Source organism: Erithacus rubecula (assembly GCF_903797595.1).
Source record: "Erithacus rubecula genome assembly, chromosome: 1".
Lineage (NCBI taxonomy): Eukaryota > Metazoa > Chordata > Aves > Passeriformes > Muscicapidae > Erithacus > Erithacus rubecula.
In genome coordinates this window covers 82,315,706-82,337,037 of record NC_136658.1, presented here as the reverse complement: position 1 = coordinate 82,337,037, position 21,332 = coordinate 82,315,706, and the positions used below count along the sequence as shown (strand labels likewise).

The following is a 21,332-nucleotide window of genomic DNA, read 5'->3' as shown; positions in this document are numbered from 1 at the left end:
GGCGGTGGCCGGGCAGGGCTGGGAGCGGTGGGTCGGGAGGGCTGAGGGCGGTGGCCGGGCAGGGCTGAGGGCCGGGGGCTGTAAGCGGGCCTGGTGGTCGGTGTGCTCCGAGGTGCCGCCTGTCCCAGCGCGGCCACGGCGCTGGGTAAAGGAGGGAGCTGGGGAGAGCAAGAACCACCAGGTCACAGAATCACAGAACTGGTCCGGTTGGAAGGGACCACAGTGGGACATCTGGTCCAATATCCCTCCTCTAGCAGGGTAATGCCAGAGCACATGGCACAGGATTTGTCCAGACGGATCTTGAATATCCCCAGTAAGGCAAACTCCACACCCTCTCTGGGCAGTCTGTTCAGTGCTTGGTCACTTCCTTATGTTCAAGTAGAATTTCCTGTGCGTCAATTTCTGGCTATTGCCTCTCATCCTATTGCTTGTCACCTCCAAGAAAAACCTGCCTTCATCCTCTTCACGCCTTTGCTTCAGATACCTTTGGGCATTGCCCACAATATTTACAGGTGCACGATGCATAAATTAGATGATTTTTCTTAAAGACCCAGATGTGCGTTTCCTCTCTGCAGGATATTCTGGGTGCTACAAGCTTTCATGAGTTCAGAAGGAGACAGAGTTAGCACAAATACACAAGGACTTGTGAAATGCCCTCTCTATGGTGCTCATCAAGATATAGAAGCTAAATGTCGATAGCATAATTCTTTAACAAGCTGGAAAGTTATCAAAGACTAGGCGTATTGCCAGCAGCAGATTGTCTTCAGATTTGCATTTAAGCCACTCTTAAAGTCTACCAGACCTTAGCTCTAATTCTTCTTCAAAATCTATTGTCTGTGCTTAAGCTGACACTGTGAGACAATGTTCAGTGCTAGCTGAAGTTTTTTATCCACAGTAGTATCCCTATGGGCAAATATGTGCTGTATTTCTCTTGTTCATGGGTGTGTATTTCTAAAAGGTACATTACATGCCTTTGTCTTCTGTCTTTAAAGAACTTTGTGGGTGTAGTAGGACAAGTAAAAAGTAAGAAGCCATCACAATGTGTGCTGCTGGTGATTAGTGAGAGAAACAGACTCTAAAAGAAGCTTCTTGATGCGATTTGTGTGCCAGCACCTTTAATATTGTACCATCACCAAAAGCCATTTGAAATGGACATAACTTTTTGCTGAATTAGACTGGTAATAAAGTTTTCACTGAGGTGAACTATTCTGTAATGCATAAGGTAAAAACCATAAAAATGTGCTAGAAATAAATGTTGAATGTTTTGAATAACAAAATGCAAATGTGAACCTGTGCATTCCAGCACGGTCAGAAGTATGGAAATGAGTTTTGTGAGACAACTGATGTTACTAAAACCCCCCAAAATTGTGGGACCACTTGTCTACATTTTGGCACTTGATTCTTGAACTTTTGCAATGTGTCATTTTACCACAGGGTGTCCCTAAAAACCTACTGTGAGCTGTTGTAGTCTGTGTTTTTCTAGTAAAAAACTGTTTTCATAGAACCATAGTTTGCTAAAAAAAAGTAAAGTGTGCAGAATACTAGGTGGACAGATAAAAATGTCATGAGTCTGTTTCTGAGAAGCTGAAGGATGAAATACACATGCAACAATAAATGCCTTCCTATTCTTGAAATCCAGCAAGATAATTAGAAATATTCTGACAGTAAGCAAAAAGTATAAATTTGTAAATGTACATCAAGATTTATTTATCTCTTCTGGATTGGATGTTTAAAACTTTTTATGTCCTAACTGCTATTTTATAAATCATGTATCTGTAAAATACACCAATTATTATTTTCACTTTTGAAAACAATCCTGTATAATAATTTAATTTCTTTTTTGATCAATAGAACATTGTTTGGTACACAAAAAAACATGAAATGACCTTTTCACATCTCTTTTGGAGATAAACATGATAATGCAGAGTGTCCTCTTCTACCATGCCAAAATCTGAAAATAAGATTTGTAAGAAATCTAGGATGGGGAAAGGGAAAAGAAAAATACTTGTTTCTCTAGCTCTGTTTCTGGAGGTTAAAATCTTACTATTTCTTTTCTGGCTTTAGGTGGGGATTGTATTTCAGAGGTGTTATTTGCTCCTAGTGTCTGAAAAGGCAAGCTGTATCCATGAGTGCTTAATAGTGGCTGCTTGCCAAAAAACCCTGTTGTTCACCCTGCACTGTCTCCAGAATATAAAACCTGTGCTGGTGGCTAGCAGGGGAGAGAGGACATTTTGTCTGGTTTCTCAGCTTGGCTTTGGGACTACCTAAAGCAGCCCCTTTCAAAGGCTGTTATATCCTTGCTGTGAGCAGGCAGTAGGAGTCACAGGGGTCTCATGGCCTCCTTACTCTTTTTCCATCACATTCAAAGGCACCAGTCTGCTTGTCCCTGTCTGTGCTATTCAAGAAGATATGTGCAGCCAGAAGTACTGTAAATAAGAACTCCTTGGGATATAAGAAAACATAAGAAGTAATTTCTCTCAAATGATTTTGTTGATGGAATTATTAAAAGCTTAATTAGCCTTGTAATACTCTGATGTTTTAACTTCACAATGTTTGTAAACCAGTAATATGTTAATCCTGGCATTAAAAATCAGGAGTAAGTTCAGACTGGAGTTTATCTTATGTGTGAAGCTAATGTTTGACACTGTCAAAGAACAAGTGTAGTGCAATGAGTAATATTTATTCTGGATGATACAACTGGCACATAGGCTTATAAATAGATACAGAAATTAGATGGGTTTTGGATAGAAGATAAAGTTTAATTAAAGGAAGCTATTTTCACAAGATAAGTCAGTCTTATCTAAGACTTGTTTTGTTCTTGTCAAGCCCAAGAGATTGTGTGGCAATTGCTGGAGTTTTTGTCTGTAAAAATGTCTTCTTGGATTTTAGTTTCTGGAAGAGATGAACCCATTAGAGTAGAGGTGTTCAGCTGAGCTCCCTGAGTTCTTCTCAGTCCCACCTGATCAGCTGTGGCAGTTTCAGAATACCCATCTCTCTCCTGGGGCAGGACTGATAAGACTTGGCTGCTTGGTTTTGTCTCTGAAATCTTGTGACCTGTAAGCACTGTTCATGCTGCCTTTCCCTGCCTTTTGCTGAGGCTTTTGCATTAATCACAGCAAGGCCTATGCTTCATGTGTGGGCCCAGGAGGTTTGGCTTAAAGGTGCTTTAAAAGAATTCTTTGAAAGAATTTCACTCAAAACAATGAGTGGTTGCATTGCATGTGTCTGAGTGTGCCATCCTCCTGTTTATGATCCATCTTCCTGTTTTCATCCCCAAAAAGCTATGAAGAATTTAAGTATTATTTGAGGAAGTAATTTTTTTTTCTGTCAAGGTGTGGAGAGAGGAGAAGCTTGGCTTAACTCCCTCCCCCAACAGAAAAGCTCTTCAAAAAATGTAGCAGCAACCAGTCATTCTGTATTCATTTGTACATAAAACCAGAAAAAAATATGAGCACCTTTCCTTAACTTTAGTAATGTTTATTGAGAAACTGTGCTCTACATCATAAGTTGAATTTTTGTAGATAAGAGTTATTCAAAAACCTCCCAAGATGAAACCAAGTAGAGAAATAATTAAAATTTTTATGAAAGCAGTGGTCATAAATATTTATATCAGCATTAATGGGGAAAGGGGTTTACTGATAATTTTGTTCAAGATTTTACAATGCATCTTTTTTAAAATAATTTTTAGGAATATTTCTAACCTTATTTTGTTTTGCCTATAGAATTTCAGTCATATACACCTGTAGGAACAACAGATATTTTGATCATCTTGGAAAGCAAGAGTAAAGAAAATAAAAGTGCAGAGATGGCATCTTGCTAGAAAGCTATTTAGGTAAGCTGTTGTGCTGGTACTGAGGCAGAAGTCAGTATGTCCATCACAGCTGCTTGGCTTCTGTCCTACAGAACTGGCTCAGGGAAATCAGAATCATAGAATAGTTTGGGTTGGAAGGCCAAAAGACCACCTAGTTCTGACTCCCCTTTCATGGACAGGGACACACCTTCCACTAGACCAGGTTGCTCAGAGCTCCATCTAGCCTAATGTTGAACACCTCCAGTTGTGGAGACTCCACAGCCTTTTTAGGCAATCTCTTCCAGTGCCTCATCACCCTGTGAAGAAGTGAATTTTTCTTGAAAATATACAATTCTTCCCTATTATCTAATTTAAACCTTCCCTCCTTTAGCTTAATGTCATTCCCCCTTGCCCTATCACTAAATTCCCTTGTGGAAAGTCTCTCTCCAGCCTCCTTGTAAGCTCCACTTGGGCACTGGAGTCTCTCTGGAGCCTTCTCTAGGCTGAGCAATCCCAGCTCTCTCAGCCTGTCTTCATAGGAGAGGTGCTCCATCCCTCTGATCAGCTCAGTGGCCTTCCTCTGGACTTGTTCCAACAGATCAGTGTCTATCTTGAACTGGGGGCTCCAGAGCTGGATGCAGAACTCCAGGTGGGGTCTCATGAGGGCAGACTAAAGAGGGAGAATCACCTCCTTCACCCTGCTGGGCACACCTTTTGCTGCAGCCCAGGATGTGGATGGCCTTCTGGTCTCCAAGGCCACATTGCCAGTTCATGTTGAATTTCTTGTCCTCCACTTCTCAGTCTTTCTCCCCAGGGCTGCTCTCCATCCATTCTCCTCCCACCTTGTGTCCATGTCACTGACAGGTGTTGAACAGCACCAGCCCAGCATCAGCCCCTGAAGAGCAGTGCTGGTGTCCACCTGGTCACTGAGTCATTGGCCAGTTTGGGTGCAACCATCCATCTGATTCTTTATCCACAGAATAGTCCATCTCATGATTAGAGAGTTGTGCAGGACAGTGTCAAATGCCTTGCACAAACCCAGGTAGATGATAGCAGTTCCTTTTTCCTCACCACTGCTGTAACCCCCTTGTAGAAGGCCACCAAAATTTTCAGGCATGATTTGCCATGGTGAAATCATGTTGACTGTCACTAATTACCTCCTTATTTTCCATGTGCTATAGCATAGTGTCCAGGGGATCTGCTCCATGATCTTGACAGGCACTAAGGCAAGATACTGGCCTGTATTTCCCTGGGTTTTCCATATTTATTTTCAAATCAGTGGTGAAATGTGTCACAGTAGTAAATTCTTACCATTGTATGGCAAGTGTAGTATAAATATGTATTTTAGGATATATAAACATTAACATGTTTTCCAAAAAGTGCTCTTTCACTAGTTGGTAAAAATAGTATTGTGAGTGAGCAAATACTGTGTGTAAATTCTGTGTGTAAATTTGAGTCCTCAATGCTCAGTGAGGGACTGAAGGTGCCAATTGCTTGATTGCTCTGATCTGTTCCCTTCCCTAGGGCTAGGGAAATGCATGTAACTGCAGAACTTGAAAGTACCTCTTTCAGAGAGAACAGGGATGGGATTCACCTAATCTAAGTGATATGTCAACAGTGATGATCATTGTAATAGATATCTAGCCTGTCTTTATCATCAGAGCTACTCATAGGACATGATTAATTTTAGTATGAATACAAAAATCGATTGTAGGAATCACTTTCTAGAAATTACTCTTCGTAGTGACTCAAAATTACATTAGTTTACGCATAAGCAAATGGGATTTGATGTGCAATTTTGAATTTCAGAATTGCAGTTCATCTTCAGAATCTGTTTTAGGCTCTTACATGACTTTCTGGATTTCAACAATACTTACTTGCACATTATTTTATTTCCATTGCAAAAATTTACCTTTCATGGACCTTAAACATGGTGGTCTACTTTCTATCATATTTAAAAATTCATTAGATATTCCAGTACAAATCTACTCTTAGTTTTGAACAGACATATTTCAAGTTAATTAACATTTAGCTTTTATGTCCCTTTATTCCTTGTTAGATCCATATTAGAAGGACATTCAGGCATATTTGCAATATAATAAAAAAGAGAAAATACAGACATTCAGAAGTTACTTTAAAGTATTATATGGATATTTATTTTAATTAGATATCTGCTTCATCTTAATTTTGAAGAGTATATTTATCAACTTTATTTATATTTATATTTATATTTATATTTATATTTATATTTATATTTATATTTATATTTATATTTATATTTATATTTATATTTATATTTATATTTATATTTATATTTATATTTATATTTATATTTATATTTATCCATCCATTGTTGAAATATCACTAATTGCAAAAGTTTTATTTTGGTGCATGCATTCTCTCATTTATGCTAATTATGCAGGTTATATTATAAACAGAATCTGAACTAAAGCAAGGGAGTCACCTTCAAGTCTTGATGCCTTTATTAAATCACTAGAAAAGGACAGAGACTGCTATAAATGTGAGACTGAGAATTTGTTGAAGGTATTATAAACACATTCTCAAGTCCTAAGAGAACCTCTGCTTGTGGCAGTATTAAAAAAAACCAACCTTCCATCCAGGTGAGCTTGGGAAATCACTTTGGAAGAAGAGGAACATATTTTTTAGAATGTATTTCATGTTAAACTACTAAAGCTATCACTACCAGGGAGAAAAACTATTTGATTGTAAACAGAAGGGTGCACAAGATGGGAATGGGCCAATAGAAGTTTTCAAACCAGATCTAATAAGAAAGTGTTTCAAGTTTTGTTTCTCTATTTTAACATTATATCAGAGTGGTTTCTGGTCCAGGGATCTTGAAAATATTGAGAGAATGTGAAGAACTTGAGTCAAAGTGGAAAATAAATGAACATCATGGCAAAAACTCAGGGTAACTTCAAAGTTTTAACAGCTGAGAGAGACAAAATTCTCAATTTTTATGAACAGGTAATATTTTTTTATATTTGTGTGATTAATTGAAATAACAAGGTAATGTACAGGAGAAAATTATATTTTTGACTTCCTATGAAAAAAGAAAGAATGCAAAGCATTTGTTTAAAAAAAGAAAAAAAATTAGTTATGGATATTGCGTGATTTGAAACTGTCAGTTCTATATGAACTTCTAAGTGCTGTCCTGAGTTAAAAATGCTTTCTTGAATCAAAGAATGTGTGCACAAATTATTACTTCATCTTCAATATTACACATTTTCTGGGATGCTCTACACTACCAACCACAAGACGCAGTAATATATTGATTATCTATTCCATGTTTCTGTTATTCTGTTGTTTTTAAAAACAGGCACAGGAGGAGATATCCCAGCTTAGTCAGGAAGTTATAAAATGCCCCAGGACTGCTAAAAGCACTGTGGCAGATCAAACTGTATTAAGACAACATGGAGACAGAAAGGGGTACAGCGCTGTCAGATTTCCAAAGGATGCCTAGAGAACATGATGGACTCCGGGAGCAGTTACAGGTTTGATTCAGTCCCATCCACCTCAGCCCCACCCCACAGGTGATTTAAACATGAAAATTACTTAGCAGTGTCATTAAAGTTGCTAAGGATTTCTGTTCTGGTCCTGAGAATTAATTACTCTACAAGTCTGTGGTGAGTTGAAACTTGTTCTGTATGTGATGTTGTTGCTGTTATTTGATACAGATTTCCCAAGGAACTGCATTTAATGAAAAGGCTCATTTGGAACAGAGATTTGAAGAGCTTGAAACTACTATTCACAATGTAAGGGGAAATATTTATTTATTGAATTGTAAATACAATACGGGTGATGTTCATGGTTAATCCTGCAGGACCAACCTGACTGCTATCAGGAAACAACATATTTTAGCATCTTCCAGTACCTAAAGAGGACCAGCAAGAGAACTGGGGAGGGAGTTTTCACAAGAATGTGTAGTGGCAGGGCAAGGGGGATTAGTTTTAAACTGGAGCACAACAGGATTAGATCAGATACAATTCAGAAATTTGTGACTGTTAGGATGGCGAGGTCTTGGCACAGGTTGCCCAGAGAAGTTGTGGATGCTGCATCCCTGGAAGTGTTCAAAACCATCTGGACCAGGATGGAGCAATCAGCAACCTGATGGAATGGAAGGTGTCCCTGCTCATTTCAAGGGGGTGTGGAACAAGATGGTCTTTAAAGTCTCTTCCAACAAAAACCATTCTGTGATTCTGTGATTCTGTGATTTTAAGACTGTACCAAGCTTTTGACACTGTTACCCACAATGATCTTTTATCTATTGTGAGGATAGGCTTGTTCCACCTGCAGTACAAGTGCTCAAGAGGGATGTAAGATCTATCTGCCAGTGGTATGACATCAAGAATTCATAAACAGGCTTTTTACTGCAGTACTTGGTGGAAAGATGAGCAACAATGGGCACCTACTGAAACCAGAAAGGTTCAGGCTGAATACAAGGAAATACTTGCTTCTCATGAGGGAAGTTGAGCAGTCCCCAGCCTTGGAGATTTTCAAGACTGGACTGGAGAAAGCCCTGAGCAGCCTGACCTCAGAGCTGGCTCTGCTTTGAGCAGGGATTTAGACTAGAGACCTGGAGTCCATTTAAATGTGAATTATCTTATGACTGTGTATTACTAAGACCTGATGCTTCAAAGTTAAATGTAATTGCACTGCTCTGGCAAATCATATTTAATATGGTTTAAGTTACTTGTGTGTGCAATTGTTTGCCAACAAATGGCACTAAAATAGAAAATGAAAACATTAATAGAATGAATATAAATCTTAGATTTACTTACAGTCCTAGTAGAACTTGATTTTTAAATAGATTAACATTGGTTTCTGCTGTATATCTTTCTTCTAGATCTTATGGTTATAAATTCTGGTTTATCTTCTTTTTCTGCCTCAGCCTTCTAAAATCCTGCCAAGCTTATAAATATAATACCACAGTTCATAATATTAAATGGAGTACATCTGATATGAAGAATATACTGTAGGCTGAAATAGCTCTGAGTAGTAAATTAACTTTAATCACACGCCTACATATGATGTGTAGTGAGTATTGGGAGCCCTGTTTTAGGTACATCATTTTATTGCTTCAGTTCTTTTGGTACCCTTTGAGAGCGATACATCAACATGAAATTTATGGCACAAGTATTGAAAAAGCTGTGCAAGAGGCTTGGGATCTGTTCTTTGTTTTAGCTACAGAGCTGAAGGACTCATGGTGGTAACTTGGTTACATAGTGCTTTTTGCAAGTGATTTCTTTACCTGGTTATTGGCATAAATGTGTAACTTAATAGAAGCCTAAAGCCATTATTGGTCATGTTGTGTCCCAAACCATGATTTCTCCCTTTGTGCACTCATCATAATGTTTTCTTTTATGTTATTTTGCACTGAAAACTTTAATGTCAATCAATGACAAACATTTTTGCCCTTGGGCATGATTACTAACCAAAAATTTGCATGAGTAAGTGAAAATATTCCCAGAGATTTAAAAGATGGGAAATTCATTTACCTTCAAAGAAGGTGAAAGTCACACTTCAGGTCTTTGCCAAGTATCTTCAGTAAAATGAGTCAGTAAAATGAGTAAATTAGATGCTTGGATATTTCTCCTTCAGCAAAAGATTTGTGCTAAAAACAGAGTAAAAATTGAAATAAATTCTATAAATCAGCTCTTTTTTTTTTTTTTTTTCCCCTCATCTGTTAGTGTTTGATTATATTTATAGTTAGATAGTGAGCAGCTAGAACAGATGTCCAAAGTGGCACTAACGTAGGACACCATTGATTCTCTGGAAACTGGACACCATTGATTCTCTGGAAACTGAGATGAAAAGATTTACAAGAAAAGTACTGGATTCTGAAACTGAGCTGAATTGTCAGGAAGCTGAATATGCTTCTCTTAGGCAAGTAAAAGTATGTAATTGCATTCATTTGACTGGTAACATCAGCCTATGTTCACTGGTTTTTGTAGCTGTCATATGGCTTAAAGGGAAAGGAATTTATGAAAAGTAAATGGCTTATGAACCATCCTTCATTTTGGAATGAAATTGTTTTCCTCATTGCTTATTTATATGTAAATGTTCTTGTCTTATTGAAATGATGATGGTGGAAACCATCTTCAGTTAAAAAAGTAAAATTCATTTCGTTAGAGTTAGGAGCTTTCTGTTAGAAATGACAGGGATTGATGGGTTTTTATAAACAGCATATGTGGAAATAAAACTGAATCTTTGCATAGGGCCTGCTGCTGAACTGGAGTTCCCAGTCATGTTCAGAAGCATAGTAGGACTAGACTCAATCAAAGCCTTTAAGGAATAAAAAATTTGTCAGTGAGTGCTGCTTTATAATAAATTGACAGATTTATGAACACTGATGAATTGTTGAAAACTGCTGATATTTTTTCTTTACACCCCCAAACCAAACTGATAGTTCTTTTCAGTTTCTTGAACAGTGTGAGAATCATTAATGTTACTACATTTGAACAGATAAATTGGTTATAACTTGCAACAGGTCAGACATTCCAATGGATGTCCCAGGGGATGATCATTATTTTAATTATTTTTGTGACTTTTTTATTATCACCTGTTGCAAATAAATCTTCTTACTTTTCTGTAATCTTTACAGAATTTAATATATAAGATTAAAGGTAGCATTAATAAAATATCTCAAACAGTCTAAAATAGACAGAAAAATCTCAATTTTTCCTCTCTTTTGAAATTTTAGTGACCTTTCCAAAAGAAAAAAAATTATATATCAGTGTCTGAATTCTCCTGTTTAATGCTTCTGCTTTTCCAGTTTATTGAATGGAAAGACAGAACTGAATCTTTCAGAGATTCAGTGAAGCCTTGTGAAGAAAAAACTTGAAATGCAGCCTAGTCAAGAGAAAATTATGCATTTAGATGAAAAAACTGGTGAGTGAGAGATCCATTTTTTAGAATAAAATTTAGTTTAATTTTCATATTCTGCAGTCATTTTATGGATTGAAAGAAAAGGCATTGAATGGAAATAAATATATTTCTTAAAGTTTTAACATTTTGAATGCAAAACCCTTGTTTTCTTTCATTATTGAAAGGTTTTTGCATTTTAAAATTATGTGACAGAGCTTTGGCAAGTGTAAGTTTCAGTGACAACACATTCTGTCAGCTGAACAGTGTGTGTTGGTGCCAGTGTGCAGTTCTGAGTGTATCAGTTATATCTGTGTTCACTAAGGCAGTGGTAGCACCTCTCAACACCATAAAATATTGATGGTGGAAATCAGGAAAACATGCTTTATATATATTGCAGTAAATATCCTGTACTGTGTGTTGCACCTTTTTTATATTATAGGAGTAAAGGACATGGATACAAGGATTATTATTCCTGTAATGCCAAGAAATATATTCTTCCAGAACTACAGCTGTAGAGTGTTGATACTTTCCCTAATTTAGAGCAAGATACTGTGTGCCTTCTTCACAGCAAGGGCACACTGGTGGCTCATGTTCAACATGATGCCCATCAGGACCCCCACCTTTCCTGCCAAGCTGCTCTCCAGCTGGGTGGCCCCCAATGTGAACTGGTTCCAGGGGCTGTTCTCCTTCTTAGGTCCAGAAATCCTCTTTATTGAACCTCATAAGGTTGTTCTCAGCCCTCTGGATGGCAGCATGACCCTCTGGTTTATCAGCCACTCCTCCCAGTTTATTACCTCCTTGGTAATATCAGGAAAACAGTCTCTTACTCCATCTGTAATTACATGCTGCAGTCTACATGTTGCTTCTGTCTATAGTAATTCTGTTTAAACTTTTGTTAAAATACGGAATACAGTTACTTTTAATGATTTAAATATTTGCTCTTGAAAAACAGATTTGTTCTGAGCCATGTAATTTAAGGCCCGGATCTAAAGAAGGGTCCAGTTCTATAAATATAATTTAAAGATTATTGTTACTATATTTTTAAAAGGTGCATGCTTCAATGCTTTCTTCAAGGAGAACTTTTGCCTTGCTCTTTTATGCTTTAGAAGTGTATTAAAATAATTTTAATTTCAAATGGCTTGAGTTAATTAAAACTGAGAGGCTTCTGATTGCATCCAGATAACTTTTCAAGATAAAGTCTTGTACAACTTTGGAAGAAACAATTGCACAACTTAAATCATCTTTGCAAGACTGTGTGGAAGAAGGAAGAGAGAGGATTGCTACTTTTCAGGACAGCCTAGCAATTAAAGTATGTTCTAATATTCAAATTGTTGCAGAAGGAAAAAATAGGGAAAGGATCTGCTGGGTTATCACACCTATTCTGTGTTGGTATCTACAGCAGTGCTGTGTGCTGGTCTAATTCTGCTCCAATTTAAGGGCAACAATAAGAACTCATGTTGACTCCAACAGCAGCAGGTTTGACCTGTGCTGATCATCTCAGTTTTGATGTATTGTATCAGTTGTACTTACTGAGAGAGAAGACTTTAGGTACTCTCTTGAAGTGGAGAAAATTAGCCAAAAAAAGATTTTGTTTGTCATAGAAGTTAGCCTCATTTCTTCCTTGGGATCCTGTGATGGTAAAGATGTAGGATACTTAATAATATTGCCTTGCTTGTCGTTGAAGAAACATCTGAAATATGTTTTTTTCATTGTAAGGTTCATTGCTCAGTGTGATTTCAATCTATGTAATGAACCTGCTTAGTTACTAGTTCTGAAACTTCATTTTTCACTTCAGCTTCAATGGCATGGATGTTGATTTAGGATAAACTAAACAAGGCATTTTTAAACTGTTGGGGTTTAATGCAAGAATTTGCATCAATTTTTAACAAAATCTTAAAGAAAAAATATTTCAGCACGTCTTGCCATAAACACTGGCTTTGCTTTTTTAAAACGGCAAATTGTAAAATTGTGTCTGTTTTGGAGAAGAGATGGCTGTCTCTTACCTCTCTTGTGTCTCCAGTAAAATAAATTTTCTAATCTTACGCTTCCCTTACTCTCTGTGTCCAAAGACAAGGGAATAAAGTAATATACTTAGTTATGGAGTTCTTTTTTATAAACTAAAAACTACAGAGCAGAATAAACTACCAGTTAATTCACTGTAGAAGAGCTGTGTTAACTTACTTAACAGGCAGAAGAATCATTTAGGTTTGTGACTTTAAGCCAAATGCTATATTTAGAAACAAAGGATTAAAAAATTAATTAAAATTATTATATTCTGCAAGAAGATGAAATTTGTTCCCTTATTTGCCAAATTAAAAAAAAAAAAAAGAACATTCAGCTCTAAACAGTAAATTATGAAATCTGGAAAATCACAATCCATTTTGCATTGAATAGGTAATTTATTCAGTTCCTTGAATAAAAAGAAATATAATATTATTTCAATTTTTTCACATTTATACTCAACAGTGGTGAGAAGTTTATTTAAATTTCATATTTCTTTTCACGGAGAAAATTATTTCAGATTTCGAGATTCTGATTTCAGAGTTGGAACATTCCAAGGGATAAGGACAAAACAAGGATGAAAATTCAAGATCATTAGAAAATTTTGATTAATTTATGGCTTTACATAAAAAAAGGAATCATGTGATGTACTAATTTGTTACAGCATTGTTTCATGACTTGAAAAACACTAGAAAATTATAATTTATATTTGGTTGGGCAGTATTGTTGTACCTGAATAAATTTTTATTTGCTGCTTAGAGAATCTGCTGAAGAAGTCTCTATCTGTGAGAAGGGTATCACCAGTTATCAACAGCTGCAAAAAACCAACAAAGAACTCAGAATAACAAGAACAGAGAATCATTATCTCAGGAGAACTACAGACTGCAAGACCATCTTTCTAATATTAAGCAAGAAATTCAGGTGTATTTGTAGAGGGAAGCCTTCACTAGAAAGAAAAAATGGTATCTTCTTCAAATAGCACTGAGAATTTGTGGATCTTCATCTGTAGTAAATTCAAGACTAGTTTTTAAGTTCATGTTTCAAACTCAGATTTTCCTCTTATTGCTCAGCTCACTTGTAAAAAGAGGGCCAGCTATTCTTATGCAATGGTTTGGATATTTGTCTTGAGGAACAGCTAATTAGTGAGTTTCTCCCCTGATCTTAAAGTAAAAACAAAGCAGCTATAATTATCACTTACATGGAAAAGTACTATAAGGGAAGCAGCAAGTATTTCTTACAGTGTTCTGTGACTGGCCTAGAGTACTTAAAAGCTTATAACTTTGACTTGCTAATAATTCAGCACACTACACCTTTTAATAAGGTTCTAAACTTTATTAAAAGTGTTGTATTTATGTTTCTTCAAGAGCTACTTCTGGATGAAAGATACTTGAAATAGTGGGTTATAATACAGCCTTACATTATCTACTGTGTTATTTATCTCTGTGCAGTTCCTGGTGAAAGTAGTTGACATATTTCAAGTGTCATCTCATGCACACACAGTACTCCTGCACTGATGTATTTTCCTAGCAGCTAGAAATTTAGCTTCATACCTGTAGGAGCTCATCACTTCTGTGGGTGATGTGGGTTTTCTTCTTTTTCTTCAGCTTCCTGCCTTTATTAATATGTGCACTTACTGCTCACTTGATTTCCTCTTCCTCTAGAATTGCTACTCAGTTATAAAGGAGCAAATTAACTGTACCTAATGTCAGGTATATAGAACTTTAAAGTTATTAAAGGTCCCTTTTAAGTGAAGAAAAGTCCTCCAGGAGATTTCATCTCACTCCACATTTTAAAGTGATTAATTTTACCTCTCTCCCTTCATCATAGCTAACAGCTTTAGATCAGGTGCTTCATTCTTAGGTGGACCAAAATTTTGGTGAGCCCACTTGCATTCTACAAAACTTTTCTCCCATACTGATTTTTTCTTTTAAGTGCTCTCCTGGAAAAGATGAGGTTGGTAGTGGCTTTGACTGCCAAAGGTTCACCAGGGAATCACTTCTTCACCTTCTCTTGGAATCACAGCTTATAAGGGTGATGTCAGCTGGTACAAAATGCAGCTTCCTATTGCTCCCAGCTACTTTTGGAAGTTTCACAGTTTTCTTTGCAATACTTGGATGCTTGTAGAAGCAGTTGGAAACAAAAAAATCTTAGTCTCATAGGGTGAAATACTTTTTAGTAGGATTGTCTCTAGAATATGTATTGGTTCCTCTAGGCCCTTCCATTAATTGAAGTGATACTCCAAGTATTTAAAGCATTATCATTTCTTTTCTTGGGTTTACTGGAAAATTTCCAGAGCACCTTTCTCAGTAACTCACAGCCTTTTTGCAACAGGAATAGGGGTTTCTACATAGAGCCTTCCCCACACTACCACACCTTCCCCCAGTTTTGGCAGCTGAGCTTTCCTAGTAATTTTACACAGAAGAAGTTTCTGTACTGTGCAGTTCAAGACAGCCTTTCTGCAGTTCTTTTTCCTTCTTCTGTTCCCATTCTCAAGCAATATCTTCTGTTCATTTTCTCAAATTCTGTCTCTGTTCTCCTAATACTGATTGGGAGATAACCACTTGATTAATTAACATATAAGCAATTCTGAAATAATTAATTAATATTTAATCTGTCTTCTACTTTTTAAGATATGGGCTTTTAAAAACTGTAATGTAAAAAGAGATGGAACTGACTGAACTCTGCTTGTTAAATGGGACAGCTTGGTTTTTAGTGACAATCTAGCTGCTAAATAAACCATCTGTTTTTTTCTTTTTAACTGCTATATTCCTTTACAGATTTTTTTCTTTCTAAGAAGAATTCACATTATTTATAAGTAAAAAAATATTTTTCACGAATGAAATACTTGGATTTTAAAAATGCACAATATACATTTAATATAGCCATAAACCTTAATAAAGCCATAAACCTTAGATACACACGAATTCTTTTTTTTTAAGGTACAATATACCTAAACCTTATGGAAAAAACCTTTCTTCAAAAAACCTAGCAAAGTACCAAACTGAGCTCGATGATATCAAGTTGAAAGCCCAGTATTCAAGCAGAGGTATTTTCAGGCTGAAGCATGTGCTGAAGTCTAAAGTGAGTATACAAATTAAAACTGTTGTTTCAATGAAACTAAATTAATTTTTTTAGATATCTCCATAGAATAATTTGCTTCCTAACCAAAACTTATTTGCATTCCCTTAATTTGATTTTACTAGTTTCAACACATTTTCATGGCTGTTTTTGCAGTACAAATTAATGCAGAATATTTAATTATGATTATATATATGTGTGTGTGTGTATATATATATATATGTATATTTGTATATGTATATATACACATGTGTTTATTTGACTTAAAATCAGACGGAATAATACAGAGACTTGGAACTCTTTTGTCTTTATTACTTTATGGGTTAAAGTAAAAATAAATATTGCTGCACTATATTGCTGTATCTTGTATGTCTAATGTTAACATAGCCATTCTTAACAGATGTCTATTGATCATTTATATGACTCATCTTGAACAAAACTCTGGTTCTTGAGAAGTCTCTCAATGTTTTCTCTAAAATTTTCAGTGGAAAGACTATATCAAATGCCATATCTGTAGACCTATAAATATCCCTATTTTTGGAGCTTACTGTGAATTATTAAATAAGCAAGTTTTATGTGTTAGTAGAGAGAACTGTGAGCTCTTGGAGGATTATCACAAAGCCTGTGAACAAGGAGGAAGTTGGGAAGCAAAATGCCATGAAACAGAAACAGGCTTTTCCTGTTAGACTGGCACTAATCAGTGCAGTCTGAGAGCCACAGATGGAGTAAGTGAGTTGAAATCATTCTTTCCATAGTTCACCCTTGAAATGGTCTGGTAATATTTTAAAATCATGTATAATGTCACTTCTATTTCAGGGAGATTATCCACCATTAACTGTGTGTATTTTAGTTTATATACTAATATGATTAGAATTCAACTAGTCACACTTGGGAAAAAAAGTCTTTAAAAAAAATCAAGGAAAACAAAAAAATTAAATGCTCTTATGGTTTGGAATCACTGAAGGCATAAAGTCATACACAACTCCACAGCATACCTGAATCATATCAATGTTACCTGTCATGTTCCTGTCCCTGGTCTTCTTGCTTTGAGCTTCTCAGCCTTCTTTCCACTGCTTTAGATGTCCCAAAGAGCCTCTTCCCACTTAAAAATTGGAAGAACCTACAGAGAAATTCATAGCTTGAATTTGGAAATATGTTGTGAGCATACAAACGTGATTTGGGGGTTCTCCAATTTTTGTTGCAGATCATCTCTGCTTCCTGAACATCACATAAGCTACTGAGGGCTACTCAAGAACATTAGATACTCTAGAGGAACCAAACTGTTGTTGTTCAGAAAGTGGATGAGAACACAGCAATAACAAAACAGCACAGGAGGGTGATGAGGCATGTTTTGGCATTCCTTTAACTTATAATAAAATTGGTACATGGTCAAGTTTGTCCAACAAGCCTGACACCAGCAGACATTTCATCCTTCTAATTCATTCCCACACATCTGCTATTAAGCATAAGAATAAAGAGGCCTCTTCATCAACACTAAGCCAACATATTGGGTCAGAATTCCAAATGTCATGTTCCAGTACATACAGTTACATGCAAGGCACATATCTAAACCACAAAAGTTTGTATTCAAAAATCTTAATGTGCTCACCAGTATTCCTTGTGCTTTTTTTTGGTGAGACAGAGATATAATTAAAGTGATGTGCTCCCATAGAATAACTTCTTTGGATCTCATTTCTAGTAAATCCTTCAAGCAAATCACAGTGCCTTACCTCTCACTTTGCTCTGCTAACCTCCCACACTCATTCTGCCACCCACTGTAACTTAAGAAGTTGAAAGTGGATGACCAGGAATATCACTGGACAAAGTGCAGGCATTTTTCAAAAAGGAAAAACCTAGGTTATGTTAATTTTAAATGTATAAAATTCTTAATGCTTTTAGTCAGACCTGCTCCTGCTGCCTTGTGGACTCCACTTTAATGTGGTTCTCTCATCTCTTAGTCATGGCTGAATTTACAGGTGACAGCAGTATAAATATGATTGACAGAATCTCAGCATACACAGATCATCTACATACAAAATCAAATTTTATTGCTGAAACAAGAGGATCTCATCTGAAAATAAAATGCATTCCATGGCAGAATTTTCAACCTTATTAACTCTGCAAAAGGAGTAGAATTCTAGGAATAGAGTTTAAAATGCCAGTAGCTAATTTTGTAGTCAGAAGCAAGAACTCTTCAAGTTTTTATATACAGGAGTTATTTTAAAAAATAACTTGAAAGTTTACTGTAGAATAAATTACTGTGGCCTCTTAAAATTTGCCACAATTACATATGAATGTTCTGTAGGATTTTGGAAGCTGTTTTAATTCTTTTTTTAGTAGAGTTTTATATTGCTTTACTGTAGCATTTAACAACAGAAGCAACATACAAGTCTCCAATTTCTGCCTTAAACAAGTCTCTTGTGAAAATGGGTCAAGGGACTCAAAACATACATTAGGAGAGAGTCTCTGTACTTTCAAATGTCACATCTACAGCAGAACTTTGCATTAAACTAGATGCAAAGAATTATTAATTTAACATTTAATTTCTACAGCAGAGAAGGTAGAAAGGGTATGGGAAATATATTAGAAAAATAAGTTTCTGTTAATGTTATATTTAAGGGATCCAAACATACTTTAGGATCATGAATGATCACTTTTTCGATTTTTAAAATGTTTAATTTGGCACTTCTTCACTGCTTTGCAGGGCTTTACTATGAACACTCAAAAGTCAGGGCTTAAAATTACTGTTGTTTTCAAGAAAGATATCTTGGATTTTACATGTAGTCACTAGGTAAGCAGAATAGCTGGAGCTGTTTATTAACAATGAAAATTGGCGTGGATTTTAAAATGATTGACTATTTAAGGAAGTATCAATATCTTCAATATTTTCTTAATTTCCCTTAGAAATAATTTTTTGTTGACCTTGATTTTTACAAAACCTACAAAATTAGTGTGTGGTACACACATTATTTAAAATTCAGTTTGGATAAACTCTGAAAAGTTGCTCATACATACTCAGATTTTTCAGGTATTTTCAGTATGATTCTATTACTGACCTGTCCATCCTGTGCTCCAGCTGAGATAATTTCTTGTTCTTTATAGGCTTCCAGCAGTCTCTTTAAACCTTTATGCCTTTTGGAAGCACAGTTGGTAAAGCTGTTTTTTGCCAATTCCAGCCAAATGTGTGTGGTATCTTTTGTAGCCTTGTGAAATCCTCTATGATTCTTTTGGTAAGGAAGAGTTCCAGCATATGACACTTATCTGAAAATTTTATGAGTTCTAATATGGCTAAGCCTCCCTGGATCTGTCTATGAAGAGGATTGGTGGGACTATGGAGAACTGCAGCAGCTTCAGGAAAGAAAACTGCTGAAATGCAGTTGGAGAGTTGGAGAAACATCAGAAGTTGGGAAATTTTCACTAATTTTTCTGTATCTTTCAAAAAGTACTCTTTCATTAGCCATGTAAAACCTTCAGATAAGGCTCTTACTTTATACAGTATTCCAGTGCAGAATCTGTATTATTAGATTGCAGCATATTTATATTCAAAAGCAGAAACTAAACCTGATTCTGAATATTGTTCTTTCAATGTTTCTAATACTGTTTATTTTCCTTTATCTTCTTCTGTCTACAGTTTTCAATACTATTTTGTTGAAATAAAAATGCAGAATATCAAAATTGTTCCTCTGCGAAGGGACTAGATTTTTGAGTGACAGTTCATAGAAAATGGGCCCTTTCAGTTTATTTTGGTGAAAGACAAAAACCACTTTTGTTTTGATAAATGACAAATGCTCTTTCCTTGCTTTCTTTCTTCCTTCCCCGCCCCGCTTCTGTTGGCCTGTGATCTGAGTCCTTCTAGTATCTTCCTCCTTTGAACACACAAATAGTTATCTTCTGAAATTCCTGGGAAATGTGCTGGAGAGGTGGAGAATTTGTTAATATGTCTCAGTTCATAGATTTCCCATGACATTTGGCTGAGCATTATTGTACTTAATGTAAACTAGGCTTGAGTAAAATACAGATAAAATTGTTGCAGTACCCCAAACAGACTGTTAGTCAGAGTATAATGCATACTTGAAAAGATGAAGGGAAAATAGCATCCAGCTTACTTATGTTAAGATTAAAACAGGCAGTTTTATTTGTCTCTGTAGCTGACCCAATATTGATTTTCCTGATTCTCAGTCTCTGAAATTATTTTTGTTATGTGCATGTGTAGCTATGTCTCAGATATGTCCATCATCCCTCTGCAGTGAAATATACTAGGTTTTTTGAGTATTCTTTTAGGTTCCTCGAAGAAATATAGATATTTAATCTCTTTGTTTGGATTTTATTCATTTTTCCTTTCCTTCCAGTTTATTCTTGCTGCTCCTGTAAGTAAAATGAGGGTAATCTCACTCTGCTGGTGATGCTGGTACCAGTCTGTAGTACTACATGTTATTTCCTGCATGCAAGCAATTAATCAATAGGTTCTTGCCTCAACAAAATGTGGAACTTCCTTCCCCTGTGTTAATGATTCTGTGTATAGAATCCATTGTTCTGTATATTGCAAAGCATTTTGTCATTTGTATAAGTACATTTCTATTAAGATATATACATTGAATGATTTAATAAATCTGACAGAGGATTTTGGCTGAGAAAATACAGAACTAATTGCCCATCTTGGAGTGAAAACAGATTTTATAATTGATCCCAGACTCCTTTTTTTATTTTAATATTTTTTTAAAGATTACTCCAATGGAATGCCGGTAAGCTTGACAGGCATACATCTGAAACTTTAAAATCTTTGTTTATCTGCAGAGCAGGTGTGAGTCAAACCATTCTGAAACAGAGCTGCTGAGAATACAACTCGAAAATGAAAAAGCATCTATGAAAAACCTGGAATCTTTGCTTGTGTCCAATGGTGAGAACAAATTTCAGTCACAGAGAGAAAGGCAAAAGAAAGACTCCAAAATTCAGCTTCTCAAGGAACTACTTGCTCTAGTAGAAAATAATCTGCGAGTAAATGACCAGGAGAACACTGCAGTTTATTTCATTCTTTCCAAGTGTATTTAAACAGAGATGGTTTTATATCTAACTGCATTTTCAAATGTACCTTGGCTACATTAATAACAGCAAATACCAAAAACCTGCTTCAAATTTCTCAGTTAAACCCTAATAGACTCTTCTTCATAGTGTTATATTTTGCTCCAAAAATGTTCTTAATTTCATTTGCATGGTATAGCTGCCCTTTTAATTTTGAATAATTGCATGGGGCTACATGCTTGGAGAATTACAGTTGCTATCTAATTAATGTGTATGGACTTCACAGTGCTGTGCAGAATCAAGATTTTACTCACCTCAGAAACAGAGCAGCTCAGTTAGAGTCAGAACTGGATATCACCAAAACACAGCTGGGGATTGAGTGCTTTGATAGGCAAGTATGTGTTTTTGTATTGTGCTTCCTGCAGCTAATTGGGGTGAAATACGATGTAGTACTAAGGCTAATTAGTCAGATAACAACAAAATTTGAGTTTATACTGCTGTACATCTCCTATATGTTCAGAGACTATTCATGTCACTAAATTTAGTCTGTTCAGCTGTT

At 36.0% G+C, this 21,332-nt stretch overlaps 1 protein-coding gene and 1 long non-coding RNA gene across 2 annotated transcripts; both read left to right on the top strand.

Moving 5' to 3' along the window:
* The first annotated feature begins 118 nt into the window (after positions 1 to 118).
* On the top strand, positions 119 to 1,814 carry LOC306799485. Its single transcript, XR_013773606.1, has 2 exons — positions 119 to 378; positions 576 to 1,814. It is a non-coding gene; the product is annotated as an uncharacterized lncRNA (long non-coding RNA).
* Positions 1,815 to 5,324: 3,510 nt separating this feature from the next.
* Positions 5,325 to 21,127, top strand: TSGA10 (testis specific 10; the record flags this gene model as incomplete). The annotated part of the gene is given in 10 exon segments (XM_079316125.1): positions 5,325 to 5,349; positions 6,641 to 6,704; positions 6,706 to 6,775; positions 7,128 to 7,217; positions 7,219 to 7,302; positions 7,486 to 7,563; positions 9,518 to 9,559; positions 9,561 to 9,799; positions 15,616 to 15,757; positions 20,549 to 21,127. Coding segments are annotated over 10 exon segments (1,089 nt in total). The 3' UTR covers positions 20,804 to 21,127.
* Between the last annotated feature and the right edge of the window lie 205 nt (positions 21,128 to 21,332).